The sequence below is a fragment of the Clytia hemisphaerica genome, unplaced genomic scaffold (genome assembly GCF_902728285.1).
Source record: "Clytia hemisphaerica strain Z4C2 unplaced genomic scaffold, Clytia hemisphaerica genome assembly, whole genome shotgun sequence".
NCBI lineage: Eukaryota > Metazoa > Cnidaria > Hydrozoa > Leptothecata > Clytiidae > Clytia > Clytia hemisphaerica.
The window spans coordinates 176,563-195,590 of record NW_027103349.1 but is presented as its reverse complement, the minus strand read 5'-3'; the positions used below and the strand labels follow the sequence as shown (position 1 = coordinate 195,590).

General features: G+C 36.1%; 2 protein-coding genes and 1 long non-coding RNA gene across 4 annotated transcripts; 2 read left to right on the top strand and 1 right to left on the bottom strand.

Moving 5' to 3' along the window:
• The first annotated feature begins 574 nt into the window (after positions 1–574).
• On the top strand, positions 575–7,494 carry LOC136820063 (uncharacterized). 2 transcript variants are annotated; one of them, XR_010848523.1, is made up of 4 exons: positions 575–784; positions 5,980–6,121; positions 6,461–6,484; positions 7,473–7,494. It is a non-coding gene; the product is annotated as an uncharacterized lncRNA (long non-coding RNA). The 2 variants fall into 2 exon arrangements; XR_010848524.1 differs by lacking the exon at positions 575–784 and adding an exon at positions 3,366–3,573.
• Positions 7,495–7,715: 221 nt separating this feature from the next.
• Positions 7,716–12,306, top strand: LOC136820263 (uncharacterized). The gene is made up of 3 exons (XM_067076463.1): positions 7,716–7,776; positions 8,329–8,606; positions 10,363–12,306. The coding sequence occupies exons 1-3, from the start codon at positions 7,716–7,718 to the stop codon at positions 11,602–11,604; spliced, it is 1,581 nt and encodes a 526-aa protein (XP_066932564.1). The 3' UTR covers positions 11,605–12,306.
• A 948-nt stretch (positions 12,307–13,254) lies between these two features.
• On the bottom strand, positions 13,255–17,713 carry LOC136820055 (uncharacterized). Its single transcript, XM_067076291.1, has 2 exons — positions 17,398–17,713; positions 13,255–14,425 (listed from the first exon to the last, which is right to left on the bottom strand). The coding sequence occupies exons 1-2, from the start codon at positions 17,544–17,546 to the stop codon at positions 13,657–13,659; spliced, it is 918 nt and encodes a 305-aa protein (XP_066932392.1). The 5' UTR covers positions 17,547–17,713; the 3' UTR covers positions 13,255–13,656.
• Positions 17,714–19,028: the final 1,315 nt, after the last annotated feature.

The following is a 19,028-nucleotide window of genomic DNA, read 5'->3' as shown; positions in this document are numbered from 1 at the left end:
TGGATTGTTATAGGTAAGTACAGTAAGTTTCAAGGCCGGCGGGTGTCTTTACCAACACTTTTGAGAGCTCCGAAAGTAACTTATTAGGCGACCAGTCTCAAGGCTGTCGGAATGTTGTTTTTTTCCGTTATAAAGTGGCAATAGGAAGGTTTTGCCGGGAACGAAGTTTAGTCTTCCCCCGGTACAAAGCTTTGAACTCAAGATTTTTACATCAGGAAGTCATCTCTTCAGACAGTAAGCTAATTTTCCAACCTACTAACAAAATTGATGGGAAAATTCTCAAGGGGGTTTACCGATTAAATAGCTTCAAAGTGTCCCCCGAAATTAATTACTACCCAATCAAGTTCAATTAAATATATCCAATTTAAATTGAAAATATCACATAGTAACATAACAATGCGATTAATGAAATATGAAACTATCCCTGCCGGAGGAGCGCAAATTTTCGATGAATTAAACATCTCCGAACGTCCAAGTCTCTCCTCTACAGAGATTATTGAAATTCACTACATCTCTAACATTGTAATTATTGAAATTTCATTTTGCAATATTTTTGCAGGTTTCAGTCATTAAATTAATTTTTTCTTTCAAACTTTTGTCAAGTTGGTGGTTGGAAGGAGGCGGCCGACCTAATTTCGCGAAATTAATCATATGCCCACGTATTTACGCCATTTTATTTCTATACTATTTATCCATTTTGAAAATAATTTGAGCAAATTATTTTTTTCGAGCTGAAGAAAGGTTGAAATCACCGCATTATGGATTGGATCGTTGTGTTAGAAAGGTGAGCGACTAATTCATACTCATACTCATCACTTAAAATTTCTTATAGATATGAATTAAACACACCCCTGTCTCGAGTACCTGTTTAGAATACTTTCACACCGGGAAAAGATTTTAAAAAGTTTCACAGTGGTGATTACAGGATACACTTTTTTTTTTTATTAGAACCTAGTTTATAAGAACATATAGGCTGAAATTCGTCGAAAAATTAAGAACATCTTAAGAACATGCCCAGCCTCAGTTTGGAAAAATGACAAGAAACTACAATTTTTTCCTCTTTTTAAGCAGTTTTAACCGAATTTAGGGGTGGATCTTCAAAATTCGAGAGTCAAATATTGTCCAAATTTTGCCAAATTTAAGTGCTCTTTATTTTGTATCATATTGTCGATTTAGAGTAGTCTGAAAAATTAAGAACGCATTTAAGAACATTTTAGGCTGAAAATTGCTAAAAAAAATAAGCACATCCAGGCTCAGCCAAATTTTAGATGTTCTAATAAAAAAAAAAACGTGTACACCTTCTTATAAGAAGGTCAGAAATTTTGGAAGACTTGAGATGTTCTTCAGCTTTTTGGGCTTAAAACCTAAAAATCTTCTCAATGGTCATATTTTCAACATTTCTTGATTATTTTGGCGAAATTTCCAAACAATTTAAATTAGGGTTAGAGTCTGCAAAGCAAAGCCTTGAAATATTAAACTTTTTTGCCTCGAAGCCTTATGTTCTTATAAAAAAAGCTCACTCGAATTAAAGACGTGATTGTGTTTAACCCTTTAAGCATAGAGGTATAAAGAAAACAGGAGTTGAATGTGTCGGTAATTGGTCGTTAAAGTCTTTTGATTTCTTTTATAAAATGTATCAAAAGAAATTCTAAGCTCGCCCGATGAAATAAGACTTTTTAGTAGAACTCAAGTTTGCTCTGAACATTCTAATAATCAGTATTGAAGATTCTAGCCTTTTAATATACGAAAATTAGATAAAACTTCGTCCACGAAACAAATTTATGTTCCATTTCGCTATCCGTTCAATTTTGTTTTGAAAAGATATTTTCTCAAGCCAGAAAATGAAAAGTTCTTTATAAGCACACACGATTTCAGACTCAATTTGTAGACATAAAGTCGCTGGAGAATTTTGGAGGAAAGTATCAAGCAATAGAGTTCACCTGAAAGAAAACATTGATCGAAAAATCTTATCATTTGATGAAGGATTGCCAAGTTTACAGGCCTTTTTTTAGTCCAAATATTTTCTTACACTGATGTCAGGAACAATGAATCTCGTCTCATCTAATTTCTAAAGCTTAAATGAGCCAATAAGATTTAACCTATGGATAAAAGAGCTCATTAAAAATGCACGATATATGAGATTATGAGCATGCATACATCGTAACTTTTTTAATCGTAGGGCGAGCTTGGTTACAATAGCATACTTCTCCTGTCTTTCTTTATACCTCCATGCTTTAAGTGTCAATGTCATATATATCAGACATGGGCTATGTAGGCCTGTAATGCCCAGTTTGAGTTAGAAATCGTAATTTTTGGTATAACTCGTAGGAATTGAATTGGGCTTCATGGCCAAGCGAAAAAAAATCAAAAGTGAGTTTTTTCAGCGAGATTTTAATATAAGCTAAAAAGTCAAAAAAATGCTAAAATTTGACAAAAATCCACATTTTTAAGATTTTGACCAGTTTTGACTATTTTTGGTCAACGAGTGACCCAAGAACCTCCAAATTTGGCCCTGATTTACTTCATTCTGTCCTCCAGCGAAATAATTTGAAGTTTTACCACTGGGCACATTTCTATCATTCAGGCAGGTTCGCGCAGCGGACATGACTCTAATCTATCCAACGGACTATAAACGAGCTTCTAACTCCTTCTAGATCTGATCTGGAGATATAAGCCTTTAAAGTTTGAACTAGCGATTTTCTTTGAAAAACTTAGAAAAAAATGACCGTGGCACTTTTAGGGTTAAATATTCTTACGCTTTTTTATAAGAACGTCCAAAATATTTTAGGCTACGGATGTTCTTAAACCTTTTGCGTCGAATTGAGTTTTACTCACCCATTTTAAGAGTGTTTTATTCGATTTCCAAAGAAACTGATTTGTTTTAGAGCCTCCAAAGCCTTAAAATGTTCTTAAATTAAGGCCTAGTGTTTTCAGTTATAAACCATGGCGCGGAAGCTTGCGTCTGTAAAATTTGCAAAAACCTGCTCCATTGAAGAGGGCGGGTAGGGCCAATCCCGGTGGCTATGGGGGTACTATATGTATTGTCGTCATTTTTCTAGCAAAGGGCCCATCGGGTGTAATTTGAATGGACAATGAAACAGCCTTTAGAATTTAGAAATCAACGGTGCCTTTTTTCGGCGTTCCGATTCACGGAGAAAAAAAACATCATAAACGAAAAAAAAATTTAGCATATTGAAATTTATGTTTTAAAATCAAAGTGCAAATTATATAAATTTTCATCAACTTCTATTACCTAGCATGTAGTTGTGAAAAGAAAACATCACATAAAATAAAAATTAGAAAACACAAACAAGAATTTCTGTTGTTAAAAGTTCAAATGTGAGGGAGGGTTCAAGATGTTTGGAAGTCTTTTAGCAGTGTTTGGTAAGCAAAGTAACACTTCTCCGTAGGAGATGCAACAATCCTTGACGTAACTTGTATTAAGAAGTGAATTTCATCGTTATTAAGTTAAGATGAGAAGTTTTTGGTTGTTTTCTGGTTTTTATGATTTTTGAATTATTCCAAAGAAGATTTAGCAGAACAGTGATCCAACAGGAAAGCCAATCGAAACAGGTATTAAGTTATTCTGGGATCATAGTAGCGTGACGGACATGCAACCGAAGTTTTAGACCGGTGAATTGTATTATTTTGTGCCTTGGACCGAAATTTGCCATTCACCGGATTAAATAGGACCCCTATCTCTCCTTCTCTGTTACGCCTATGCCCTTAAAGGCGTCAGGGGCGTCTTTTCGCCCAATAGCCTGACAAAGACCGGTTAAGATTCGGTCAAAAGTAAACCATAGATTTATAAAGCCCGAAGGGCTAGATTGTCTAGATGGAGTGCTTTAAGCTCTTCCAAGCAAAAAGAAATATTGCTGCTATTGTTTTCGAAAACCCGCGAAGCTTATGATTGGTCAAGCGCTGAAGTTCTATTGTAATGTCACGTGACTTAGGTAGAATTTCTTACCTAACCACATCACACTTTTCAGCAAAAGCACGATATCTAGCCCTTCGGGCTCTACAAATCTATGAAGTAAACACATTTTAGACAGAAACGGATTCTCTTATCTTGGGTAAGCTAAGATGTACCACATCGTCAAAGTCTTGTTGAAATAAGCTTTACTTCAGTGACTAGTTAGTTACTGTAGCTCTCGCAAAATTGATCTAGAACAAGAATTCTAAAATTGTTCGAATTACAGAGTAATTCGGATTATTCGAATTATAAAGAGTATTTTACGTGGTTTTCCCACTTCACTCTGGAACTAAGAGTTAGTTCGAATTATAAAATAAATCAGAATAATAGAGGTTTGAATTAGCGAAAGTTTACTTTGTCCTAACAAAATTAAGGTATTTTAGTCTTTATATTCATTATATTTAGTCTATAGATTTTATTACTTTGACTGCTTGACTAATTGCACCCCTGTCTCAGTGCCCCGGTAGAACTTTTTCCCTCAGTGGGGATGAAAATTTCTATCAAAATGCCAATGAGGATAGAAAATCTATTGTTTCCAGCTCGAAAACTCCAGTGGGATGGTTCGCAGTGGGGTTTAAATTGTAGGATATTTTTTCCACCGGGGACGATTTTTTGGCCTTTTTTTCCACCGGGGTGGGGGTCCACCGGGTCTGTGACACAGGGGTGTCTAATTGCTTAAAAATTACGCAGAAAGGGTTACAAAAACCGTTAAAAAGCAAAAAAGGCCCTGGGTTTCGAAAATTACCAAAATCAAAAATCGACTCCCTCAAAGGGTAATGAATCTTTGCAACCTGGACTAAAATCAAATTTTGGCTAAAATGTAACTATGGGTCTATTTTCGAGCTTTTACTCGGACATACCCGTCATCTCGCAATGCTAGTTACCCCCCCCCGGTTTTCGGCAAATGAATAGTGCATTATTCGATAGTGCATAAAAGAGGTTAAACTAGATGTAAAAACAAATTCAAAATTCGAATAAGAGTGTGTGACCTTTTTTTATTTTAATTAAAAAAGCATAAGCATTTGGAGGCTTTCGACCTATGACTTAAGTTTGACGTAATACCCCGACTATAAAAGGTCGTCACGCATTTTTTGTTTAATGATGACCTCTAATTAAACTGTTTTGGCACTAACTTCATTAATAAGAGGGCGAAAAAGATTGGATGTGCTATACGCGATAAGATTATGATATGATATCGTTTAACTTGTATGTTAAAAACAGAGAGAGAAGATAATATATAATGAAAACAAATTTAGATATGGGATGATTGTATTAGTAAGGATGACACAATTTCGCAAAGAAAGATTTTCTAAACAAACCATAAAATTGTGCAGTCAGACTTATAATACAGTATACTAAAGAGCGGTTTGGATGATAAATTTCCGGTAAATTTCTATTGAGGCTGATCTAAAAATATTCTTATTTTGTTTAGCTTTTAGATTGAACCTCGGCATGTTCTTAACTTGTTCTCAATGTCGGGACAATTTGTTTGTTTTTGTTGGTTGTTGTATATCGAAAGTTTAAAATCTTGAGATTGTTCATAAATTGTTCTTGTATTTATAGCAATTTTTTAGTCTGCTAACTTTCATTAAAAAAATAAGAACTTTTGCGACCACAATCTAAGACTCTTCTTTCGATGGCTCTCGAAGATAGGAGTAGAGCTTCTCTCTTTCTCCCGGAATTGCTTTCCCAGCTGGCATACAACGTTGTTTTAACGTTACTCCAACGTTATATGGACGTTGTGAACGTTAGATAAACGTTGACACAACGTTGTGTGCCATTGCTTTACTTACGCCTTGATCCTGAACCTTCCCTTTAACTGCTAAGCACAAAACAGAGAGGCATCAAGTACCATTTTGGGGATCTTGATGTAGCCCAGCTTTAGAGGTTACACCCACAACCTTGGGCGATCTAGTCTAATGACCTACCTTTTGGCTACTCCCAATTCTAAGGCTAAGCATTGATGAGAATTTTAGCCTGTGATCTTTGTCTATTTTCTTCTTTAGCCGTGATAACAACAATACCAATAGTAGCATGCTTGGTTATCATTTCCATGACGACACCAATGGCAACGCAGTCAAATGCATGGATGAAAAATGTGAAATCACTAAAAAGAGAATCGAAAAGTATTCAGAGTTAGTTCACAAGGTAAGTGCAAGTCTTAAATCTTGAAAATACACCTTTTCGACCTTAGCCACCAATTGCTGCACGGGCATTTTTTACCACCCTAGACTCAATCCAATCCTCTTTTTACACTTTTTTCTATTGTCTTTAGGCGCGAAAAAAGACTGGGACGGTTGTAGGGTGGTAAAAAATGCCCGCACAGCAATTAGCGGCTATGGTCAAAAAGGTGTTTTAAGCAGTGAATTTTGCTTTTTATTTTCTCTTATTTTCTTATACACCCTAGGTCTTAGAAAGGGGCGTTAGGATAATTTTAATCTGTGACACTAAAATTATATTTAAATTTTCCGCTTTTCTTTTTTGAAGGAAGAAGAAATCATGGAAAAATATGTAAGTTCACAACATTGTCGACTTGTTTTCCATACTCAAAATTTAATGGGATAACGTCACCCTAACATTCTCTACCCTTTTTATATATATGAATGCGTAAATGGGCTTTTTCACTTGCGTGAATGCTTGAAAATATTTAAAAAATTGCATGATTGTGTGAATTGCAGGTCTGCATGCGCCGCTTTTATTGGGTTTTCCAGAAAAAAACCGTACACCACCTGTTAAGGAGCTCCAACATTTTGTGAATCACCCCATTGGAATTCCAGGCAATTTTAGGATCATACCCCTCTGGAATTCCGAATTTTTACAGATTTTCATTCATTACCCCCATGGAATTCCACTAACTTTTGACGGATTTTTGTCAACTGCTATGGAGTTCCACTGCATTTCAAATCATACCCCCTTGGAATGGAAATGGACTCCTCAACAGGAGGTGCACGGTTTTTTTTCTAGAAAAGCCCATTGCTGAGGAGCCCTCGACGTCTCTAATATTTTATCGCTTATATCAGACGATTTTCTAGAAGGATGCTTAAAAACCATTACATATTTACACGCAGAGAAACAAAATTAATTTGATATCTGTTTTGAAGTATTTGGAGAAACGGAGATAAGAGAGATATCGAAAATAGGCTCCCGGGCCTAATGTTACTTAGATAGATAAAGTGTACTTAAGTGACAATAAAAAACCTGTCGAGATTAAGCTACCTTTTCAAAAAAAAGGATAAGACCAGGGCTAAAACTAATCAAATAAAATCCAAATAAAAACGAGGATGGTGCTTGTCTTATGGACACTGGGGTCTAGGGTGAGTTGCAAAGGGTTCAGAAAGCCTAGTAAATAGAACATCTTGTTTAGGATTTCGAAGTATTAAAACTTTTCTGTAAACATGTTTGAAATGCTGAGATCAATGACCCGCTTATGCAAAGCTTGATTTTAAGAGACGTTTTAGTATTTAGATCACGAATAAATCAATCATTTTTCTATTTTTAGGAAAAGACAGTAGAATTGAGAGGTATGTGTTTCTTTCGTCAAAGTTTTTACGTCAACAATCGGTCTCCTTTTCTGATGAAAACACGTAATAAAATTTGTTAGAGTCATATTCCTGACGTTTTGTAGACAACAATGCAGTACTCTGTACCAGAGTGGATCTCACGTTTATCGTTTCGTAGTACACTCTGTGCGCATAGTCTGTTTGATAGAAAAATTCCTGTACGGAGACCTCTGCGATGAAGTATGATTGATAAAGAGCAACCATCGTCTCCCCTTTCTAACCAACACTCCATCGCAGTGGTCGGTTTGAAAAATCTCAAATGAGAAAAGACATTTACAACACTCTCTACGACAATGAATTTTGAAATTAGCCGTAGATACTTGGTCTGTATATAGACAAACAATGCAGATACTTTATCAATAAACGAACAACAAGCATGTTACAATGGAGTCTCCATAACTCGAACACGCACGAGGAACACAAAATCGAGTCAGGGAAATTTCGAGTCAGGGAAATTTCGAGTTATGGAGATTTGTTTATAAGGCATTGTTAACTAAGGCGCAGAAAATTTTGTCGATTGAAGGAGAAATTCGAGTTATAGAAGTTCGAGTCACGAAGACTCCACTGTATATAGTGTAACAAAGGTACATTTCGAATTTCCCAAACCTGTACCTCACATAGTTATACGTTTGTAAGGTATTGCTAACTGAAGGGACCATGAAATTCGTTCAAGGTTTAAGAGATATTCGAGTTATAGAGGTTCGAGTTAAAAAGGCTAAGAAAAATAAAACGGAAATTGTCCGGTTGATCCTTTGACTCGAGGGTTCGAATTTCCTTATCTTCCTTTGTTTTCAGAAACCATATGTAAACGTCGTAAATCAGTGGCTGCAACACCACAACGAAAAAGCGGCGGCGCCGCATACCACACGCTTCCACGTAGTTATCAGCATTCTCACTCAGACCTGTCCGAAATAGATCAAAGATTCACTGACGTTATTACTCATGGATCACCAAAATCAAGACGATTTTCTGTACCAAGCAAATTGCTGAGTCAGCATGATGGTAACCATCATCACCATGACAACCATGCAGTAAACAAAATAAAGAAAAACGGTGTCCATCAGCTATCAAACGTAAGGTTGTTTCAAAGTCAAACAAGGCCCAATTTCTTTGGAAAATTTATATCTGTTATCTATGCAGGGAGGACAGGGGTACCTGTAAAAAATGAATGCTGGCAACATGTGTTAAGGGTCCGGTCAGATGGTCCGGCATGTACGTACCCAGCATCACTTTACCCTTAGAGAGGAATGAATTTTGCTGAAAAGGTGACCCTTGAGTGTTTCTGAAAAAATCGGCCCTTAGAGAGACTAGTTTAAAATTTTCTGATTTTTGCAACCCTTAGAGAGACTCAACCCTAGTACCCCACCCCCAGGATATATACTATGCAAGAAGAAAGAGCCAATCCCAAAAGGGTTATAATACTGAAAATGTTTACAAAAATGTTTAGCCTGAAAGGGAACTGGTCCAGGTTGGAAAAATTTATCGCATTATTTATACTCCTTTCTAAATTTTTGCTAAATATGCGAAAAAGGGACCCGACTATTAAGGAGCCCTCTGGGGAGGCGGGTGGCTGATAAAACTATTAGGTACAGCTAAATCGTGTATAACGATATTAAGCTAACATTTGCAAAATGATCATTCCTCTGTGGTTGCATATACATTGTCTGCATTCTAAAAGTTGTTAATCCAAAGGTCGATAATCTTAGACTTAGACAACCTTTAGAGAATTTTAAAAAGGGTATTAGTGTAAACTTGTCATATCTTGCGCTAGACACAATATTAACAAATATGTGTTAAAAAGATCCTGTCTCTTCCTAGGGTATTTTGGAAATGAAAACCTTCAGGACATTGACATATGTGGTTCTTCAAACCATTAGAGAGACTCCCAAGGGGTCTTTTGCAAGTTATTACTCAGTAACGTAGACAGGAGGGGCGCAAAATTTGTGTAGGGGAGCAGATTTTATGACACGGTAATTATCTTTTTACATTATGAATAGATAATTACCGTGTCATTAAATCTGCTCTCCTACATAAATTTTGCGCCCCTCTTGCCTAAGCTACTGATTGTGACATCTAGCTTCCTTTTCGATTCGATCTCCTTGGCTATTAGATTTTTGACGAAAGAAGTAATTCCATCCCGCTTTAGACTAGAGTCGTTTATATTCCGTGTAATACATTAGGTTGTAATATGATAATACGATAATTGTTACGGGGTGATATCGGTTTGTATCAACTACAATACACCTTTTCGACCGTAGCCGCCAATTGCCGCGCGGGGATTTTTTGTGCGTTTAACCACCATAAAACCTTCGCAGTCTTTTTTCGCACCTATAGACAAGGTGTAAAAAAAGGATTGGATCGAGTTTATAGTGGTAAAACGGACAAAAAATGCCCGCCCAGCATTTGGTGGCTACGGTTGAAAAGGTGTATTTGTCCATTGTTTTTTTGCCTATTTCTTAATACGTATGTCTGATTGTATAACATATGCTACAACTATTCCCATACTATTTGGCACAAAAAGAAACCGCAATTAATTTCTAAATTTCTTAAATTAGAGTAGGAAAACAGAGTTATAACATGTGACTTAAGACTTGGGAGCTTAGAATCTGAGGATCCAAAAGCTTATAAATAGTCCGACTAGGGTTAAAATATGGCCTGGCAGCCATTTTATCCCTCCTGAAAGTTTCATTCTCGCCTGAACTTCTGCAAAACGCTAAAATACCCAGAGATGCCAACATTATTCCAACCACCATTGTAGACTAACCCCGGTCTATTAGGTACCCGAGAGAATACAGGCTATGAAATAGTTCCAATTATTTCTTTTTTCAGGTCAGTGAAGTTTCTTCAACTGAGGATTTACGTAGACAATCTTACCTGTTACAGAGCAAACTCCAAGATGTCACACACAGCTCGTCCATGCCTAGTTCACCTCTTATGTCAAGGAACAGACGTAAATCGCACATGTCACCCCACTCGTCTCCCATTGCAACTAGAAAAACAAATAAAGATGTTAGCTCAGTTAAATCAAATTTCAATCAGCAAATTTCTGGCGATTGGTCTCCCGACGGTTCTTTTGAATTAGACTCGCCCACCCAATGGAGTATAGGTAATGGTATCCAACGCTCGTCGCCCTTAGTTACAAAAAACACTAATGGTGAACAAATACCACGGCGCAGTCGCAAAACTAAAATGGGGGATATTTCTCAAAACGAGTCTATTGAAGTGAGATCATTACCATCATCGCCATTAGCAATAAACCAAATAAATATGGCAGATGCTTGGCTATCGAGAGAAACCAATTCAACGAAATCTGACCAATCAGAAAGCTCGATTGAACGTGAGAGCCAATCAAATGAAGCAGCAAATCAAAACCGTTCTAAAACTACGTCAGCCGAAATACTTTGCAATGCTGTCAAGAGACGCATGCGTAAAATATCAGCATCGGCTGAAAATTTGAATGAAATGAAAGAGTTAAAAGACAAACGTATAAAACAATTAAAAGATTCGAAAACAATGCCAAATTCTACATCATTAGATAATATACACTTCGTATCTTTGGCACCACACCCTAAATCGATTGCACAGCTACATCAACATTCTTCTCAGAGTAAAACAAAAAGATTTCATCGATCTTTGGAAAACCTGATTTCGACATCACAAAATAATGGTACGTCGTCAAATGAATCAAACCTAGAAACAAATGAGATTCTTGGACATAAAAAAACTTCGCCTAGGCGGACGCCTTCACCAGAGGGCGGTGCCGTACCAAAAACACTTGCAAATGATGAAAATCTTGTTACCACCAACGACCACGTCAATGAAGTTCGTAAAAGACGTCAAGCAGCACGTCAAAAATTAAAACAACGTCAAAATCTATTGAACGGTCTTAACAAAGATATCAAAATAGCGAATCGTGTTTTGCGTAATTTACGGACCAGATCGATGCCATTGCTTGACAAGATGGACATTAATTTTGAAATCCCATACGAATTCATACAAGCTGTATTAAATTCAAACAATCATGGTGGAATTGATGATATTCATGGACATATTAATGATTTGATTGTCTAAAACATTTACCGTGACTTTTTTGTTGAATCCAAGTTTGAAAGCTGCAATCAATTCAAAGTTTTGGTGAAGAAGTAATCAGCTATTTTTCACCATGTATTTGGTCACCCATAAAAAAAACACGCCGAATATTTTTCTCTGTAAATCTCATAACTTTTAGATAGTGTGTCCGGAGAAAATGCAAATTTAAACCTACATATCTTGTGATCGAGCCATTGAAACCATTGACTTCGAAGCCCAACCTCCTGGATGGGAAATGAAGCCACTTATTTCCAATCCAGAACGCCTAAGTGTGGTTTCTATACAAACGCCGGGTTAAAAGTAAAATCTGTCGCTGAATTAAAAAGAAACAGCCCTCAAAAACAAAGGATCAGCAAGATACAATCCGTCGTCATGATTGCGGTGTGTTCTAGGCGCTTCTCGATGGGAAATAAGTGGCTTCACTTTTTCTTGCCTGAAAAAGGTTCGAGATTCTACTCTAGCCCTTCAGGCTTTTAGATCTCAATGATCGAAACCCTATTTATCAATGGAGGTCTAAATAAAAACAGTAGATGTGCTCGCCCTACGATTGAAAACTTTATGAAGTCATAATCTCATCTGGGTGTGTCAAAAAACGCCCCTATTTCTCGATTTTTGACGTTAAAATTTCTATTGAACTGAAATTTGTAGTTTTGAAATTGAATTTTTTACCTTTTGTGAAAATTATACATTTGTGTGTTCATTTAAAATGACTTTATGACAATTCCGCTGACTTACGACAATTTTTCACTGCTCACAGATTTTTTCCTAGTGGTTTTAGGAGTAGGACCCATAAGAGAGGCCCCCCCAGCGGACCCTCAATTCACGCAATCACGCAATTTTTTTTCGAAATTCACGCATTCACGCAAATTTTCCTCAAGTTTCACGCAATAACCCGATTTTTCAGAAATCGGAAATTTTTTTGGGAAAAATCGGGGAAACATTGGAAAATCGGGAAAACTGCACATAATCGGTGGAAAAAGGGAAAATTCACGTATTCACGCACAAAATAGCCCAGATTCACGCATTCACGCAATCAAAAAGTACATTTTCACGTTCACGCAAGTTTTTTCAATTCACGCATTCACGCATTTTTTTTTCAATTTTCACGCATTCACGCAACCGAAAATGCCCATTCACGCAATCACGCAAACCGCTGGGGGGGCCCCCATAAGAGCCATTCGATGAAAAGTTTCAATGTAAGTCACTTAGTTATCTATTTTCAACAGTAGGAAAATCGGCCATATTTTTCTATTATCATGCGTTTCATTTTTGCAAACCGACTGAAAGCTAAACTGAAAATAAAATGATACACAGAGCAATGGGTCATACCATTTTATGACCATACAGGGGAGGGTTAAAGAAGTGTTTTTTCATTTTTCCCGGGGTAAAAAGTTATTCCTGAATTTCCAGAAGGTAAACAACTGATTTTAGTTCGTCCACCCTCAGTTTAAGACATGAAAATAATTTTTTCCAGGGTTCTTTTGCAAATTTTGCCATTTTCCAGGAGGTATCTACACTTTTCCTAGAAATTTGTTTTCACTTGAAAAGGTTCGTCCACTTCGTTCGTCCCTGTATGGAAATTTTATGGAACAGCCCAATGATAATTGAGAGAACGGACACACAGATGGTCAGTTAATTTATCAGACCTCAAAACAGGTCGTAAACGTAATTATTTTTCCATTTTTGGAGTGAGTAATTAACATATGATACAAATTTTAGAAAATATTTACATTTGAGTACGTAGAACCGTTCAACAGCATTCTTAAAACATAAATTATTTTTTGATTTAAATATGTATATAAATTTTATAATACTATCAAATGTAACAAAAAAACGGCCAAGGCCCATGTGAGAGAATTATTTGTGGTGCTAACAGTTAAGTCGTAGTTTATTTGAAAAATGCACTGAAAATATGACTGAATGAAAATATTCATAGATAAGTCGAGGATAAATTATAAGATAATAATATAAGATTATAAGAACTGCGGAACAATGAAAAAGCGAAATTAAACAGAACCAAAAACAGTTCAAAATTTATTTCAATAATAAGTCAAGCTCTTTAGCAGCTCTGGTCGATTGAAGAGTTTTCTTGAATAAATTCTCTGATGGTTTCTTTGACGCCAGTGTATTAGCAGAGTTGGGCAATTTCATTGGAGTTGTTCTACTCGATTGAACAAATAGTTGTGGCTTTTTAGCTGCTGATGGTTTAAAAAACCAGTTATTTTTAGAATCAGGCATTGATACTGGTGCATTAATGGCAGATGTATTCTGGAACCTGACACGAGATGCTGACAAAGCCGCTAGTGCCGAAGTAGTGCCGGATTTAAGAGGAGTTACGTTCTGTACAGGTGTTTGTCTGACTGGTGTCCTTTGATGACGTAGTCTTGATAGCGGTGTGTAGAGGTGTGAATTTTGAAGACGAGATCTACCCGATGTTGGTGTACGTAGGTTGGATATAGGTGTGGTTGCTAGTGGACATGCTACTTTGACGTCATCGGAAAAACGTACACGCTTGGAAGGCGGTTGGATTCGGTCGACGCGTAGATCAGCGAAGACGTCGTTTAAAGTGGTTGACGTTTTAGCCGTTGCCATAGATGATGGTGTTTTAAATGACGTGTCGGGATGGTGACGTTTATTTGACGGCGTAGTAGTTTCCGCGGAGAAATCTAAGCGTTTGCAGATGACTTTAAGGCTGTTGTGTCGTGAACGTTCGGATGAGAGACATGGCACTGAGGAGCGTCTTGTTATGCGAGGTCGTTCTTTTTTGATTGGTGCGTTTGCAAGGTCTTTGTAACTTGCGTAACTGAAAGTAAATCATATCGTTGTTTTGTATAAGATTCTCATTGCCATACTCAAATTTGTCACTTTTCCGGAACCTTTCCACTGTTTTTCCCAGGATAACTGGCATGATATTGGAAGGAGTTTGTTTCTATAGGTAATTGTGTTTATTCACGAAACTGCCTATCTTTCCCTTTTTTGCTAGAAAAGTGGCAAAGAAATCATAGTGTGGAAATAGGAATCTTATACTAAATGTCTCTTTTTTCCTTTCGGTCTTATTTGAGACTTAAATCGAACAACACGAAGAACCTATATTAGATTGTTAATTTGCAAATTATACACTCATTTTTTTATAAGCATACTGACGCTCAAATTTCCAGAAAAATCAAGCATATGCTAAGCATACCTTGAGGCTCAGCCAAAGAATATTTTAGAATCATAATTTCCAAAACTTCAGAAAATAACAGAAGAATGAAGAAGATATTACAAACAAAATTCGAAAAATTGGTGATTTTATTTTGTTTAATCTCTTATAAATAACACAGCTTGGTCTCTAAAGAATGTACACTTTTTAAACTTACAATAAACTTTTCGATTTTGTTAACGTAAAAAATAAAATATATCCTCTAAAATATTAACAAATCTTTACCCTTCACCAAACATAGGGTTACTCTTAGGCGCCAAATAAACGGGGGGCTCGATTAAATGGGGGGGGGGGTTGGAAAATTTTTTCAAATCAAATAAACGGGGGGAACCTAATTACCGGGGGGGGTTGGAAAATGGACTTTTAAAAACCCTAAAAAGGGTGAAAATAGACTAAATTTAGGCTTTTTAGAGTAAAACAAGAAACTTTCCTTTTGGGAGCTGGGAACTTTTTCAAAAATTAATAAACGGGGGGGGGGTCCTAATAATGTCCGGGGGGGTTGGAAAAAATCGAAAAATTAACAAGCGGGGGGGGGGGGCGTTTATTTGGCACCTAAGAGTAAGCATAAGTCAAGGTTCAAAATTGAGCTTTACTTAAGCATAGTGAGCTTCAGCCGAAATTTACTGTATGCTTATAAAAAGAAATGAGTGTATTTAGAAGCAATCAAACAGTACTTGCTCAAATAAATTTTGGTTAAAAAGATAGTTAACAAGTGATACTTTTATGAACCTACCTGGTTATGCATTTAACACATATAATTGATATCTACGTGAGCATGACCGTTAAACAATCATTCAGAACACAAATAGTGACGATCTGTTAGAAATTAGTCGTTTGTTTCTTATAAAAAAAAACGTTTAGAAACCAAAATTTCATGCTCTTGAAATATTCTTTCATATTCAAGACTTCGTGAGCAAAAAAATCATATCTCATAAAAAAATTGAGTAATTTAACTAAGAACATTGATTTATGCTTATTAATAGTGATTCCTATAGATAAAGATGCTTTTTTTGAGCTGAAAAATTATTTTACAAAAATCTGCTTGATCCATTTTTCACCTACTTTCATGCAAAAAATCAGAAAAGACAATTATCCAATGTTTCACAAAGTCCAGTTTTAGTCGTTTTTAGGCCCAAATTTGCCCGAAAACATTTTTTCGGGCTCCGTCACATTCGGGGCTTTATAGTTATGCATCTTTGTGCAAAAAGTCATAAAGAATAAAAGAGCCAATCTCGAGAAAAGCTAATACCTAAGTAATTGATGTGCTTATAAAAAAATATCGAATTTGGCAAGCTTTTTTATAAAAACACGCAAAGCAACCAAAATGTCATGTCTAACACACATATTCTTCAAATGTAAGACCTCATGAGCAAAAAAACATATCTCATAAAAAAATTGAGTAATTTGACTAAGAACATACATTGATGTATGCTTATTAATAGTGATTCTTATAGATAAACATGTGTTTCTTGAGCAAACAAAATTTGTTTGCAAAAATCTGCTTGTGCCATCTTTTACTTATGATGGTACCCTACTTTCATGCAAAAAATGAGAAAAAAATAATGATCCAATTTTTCACAAAGTCCAAAAAATCCTTTTTTAACCTTTTTTTTGGCCCAAATTTGCCCAAAAACATTTTTTTTCGAAAATCGGGCTCCGTCACATTCGAGGGTTTATAGCTACACATCTTTGAGCAAAAAATCAGAAAAAACTAATGAGCCAATCTCGAGAAAAGTTGGTAACGAACGGACGGACGGAAGAACGGACAGGGGTTAATTTATAGGACCTCCACCGGGGTAGGTCCAAAAACTAAAGAAACTGTTCTGACAAAGAAACAACCCTACATTGTCCTAAGGGAGGGGTCTTTTCCTGTTCGATGGGTGAATTCCCTAATACTACTAGCTTTTGAAATTAAATCCCTAACTTTTATTTAACTTCAAAATAAAAAAAACATCGACTCCCAAAAATTTACACACCTTGAGCATGATAACATTTCTGACAGTATAGTGAGTTTTCATAAAAATTGTCAAATTTTGTTCAAACTGTAACTTATTGAATATTTATGATAAAATAAGCCTTTCGAACTCAGGGAACTTTTTTTGAAGCCCTCACTTTTTTACGATTGCTCTTTTCAAAGAACAAAGGAAATTATCAGATTTTGCTCACTTTAGGTATTATGAGTGACATTATCGAAATTTATTTTGTCAAAAGTCATGTATTCCAAATTTCTTTCAAAAAGACCAACTAGATCAAACGTTAAGGGGTGTTGAAGGAGAGCCCCCCCTCCCTAGTTCTGCCATAGGCGTAACGAGATAACCTGCAAAACTTATGAGGGAGTGCAGACGTTTATGACATATTCATTATTTTTTGATAAATCTAGGACAATAATCACAGTGTCGTAAAAACCGCTCTCATCCATAGATTTTGGAGGGTATCTCGCTTCACCTATGCCAAATCTCTTTCAAAAAGACCAACTGGATCAAAATTTAAAGGGTGTTACAAGAAAAGTCCACCCCCCCTAGTTCTGAACCGCCCCTAAAAGTCATTCATAAACAAGAAATACTTTTCCCTACCTTTTGCGTATGCTGTGGTCATGTTGCGGTGTATAAAATTGTAATTTGTCTTTAGCAGCACAGTTGAATATAGTTGTTGTTGAAGTGGTCGTAGTCACCAAATCAAAAGATGTCAAAATTGGTACAGAGTGCCTTCTTGTATGCTCCATGACTTTGATAAATAAAACCTACCCCAGCTTTTCTAAATCAAAAATTTTAATATATCTTTCGAGAAAACCTGCGTCCCTCAAAACAACTTCCCTCGCTTTTACTCGTCTCTCTCCTAACAGAATACCCGTTTACTCTTAGTGGCAGATTCTTTTAACTGGTAACTCGTATTTATTCACTTCAATCCCGTTTTATGAGGGATAATTTGTTGCATGCAATAAAATTTACGAATTAATAATTTGTTGCATGCAATAGAATTTACGAATTAAATGAGATCACTACTGAATCAGAAACTAGGGATTTCTCTAGGGATTTAAGAAAAACTTGAAACGTAATTTAAAATGAACGAATCAGAGAACAGATAATAATGGATAATCATCGAAACCATTCCTAAGAGACCGTACAGTAATAGCGCTCCGTTATGCAAACGTCATAATTATTACTTTTCAAATTTGTCCGACATTCAATCCCATAATCCCTTTCACTTTGATTTCAAAATCGTGAGAGTTGTTACATTTTCTTTGTTATAAGTGTAATTAATGTGCACAAGAAATTAACGCAATGAACGATGGGATTGAAACTCGGGCAAATAAAGAAAGTGATGTCTATTTTTAGATTCACCACGGTGTGCTATTCGAACGTACAATTAGTACTAGTAATCGTATGGTTTGGAGTGCAATTAACGATTATTCGCACTCCTCTAAACCAATCAGATTCGAGTAATTTTGCACGGCTGACGATTACAATAAAAATTAGCCAATAGTAGAGAGATTTCAGAAGAGCTAGTAAACGAGTTCACAATTCAAAACAGACTTCGAGAAACTTTTTGTCTGTATTGTCTTGTCACAAAAGTCACATAATATTTTTGGTTATGATGGAAGTTTGTATTTTATTTCCTATCTTTTTTTTTCTTTTTACCTACTGTAAGTTAGATTCTCTAAAAGGTAACCTGATAACAGATTGTGAATGTTTTCTTCCCACCACGCTGAAGCTCTAAAGGATGGGTGAAAACATACAATCTGAAGAATATGCAATCTCGAAATTGTAAGGACCGCGTTCGTCTGAAAAGACTGGGGATGACAACAAAGTTGCGTGATTATGTTTATGAATAGGGCGCCGTATCAGTTTTTGACTTTCTGGCGCACAACAAGATTTTTGTTGTAAAATTTTCCGCGGGAGGATTATTTTCATCAGATGTATAATTTTCAAGCGCCTTTAGAGGTTTACCGTGCGCATAAGAAAATTATGAACAGCTGTTATCAGGTTACTAGAAGGGGATTGGTATTTTTCTTTTTGAAAACTGAAACATTTTTGACTGAATGCTTGTAATCGGTTTCCGTTTCATTTTCAAAGTATTACGATAGTATACCTTTCAGCGATATTTTTTGCGATATTAAACTTTTTTTGCTTGGAGAAGCTTAAAGGGACATTAAAGTTGTAAAATAAAAACATTGCGCGAACCACGTGTCATTAAGGAGAACAAT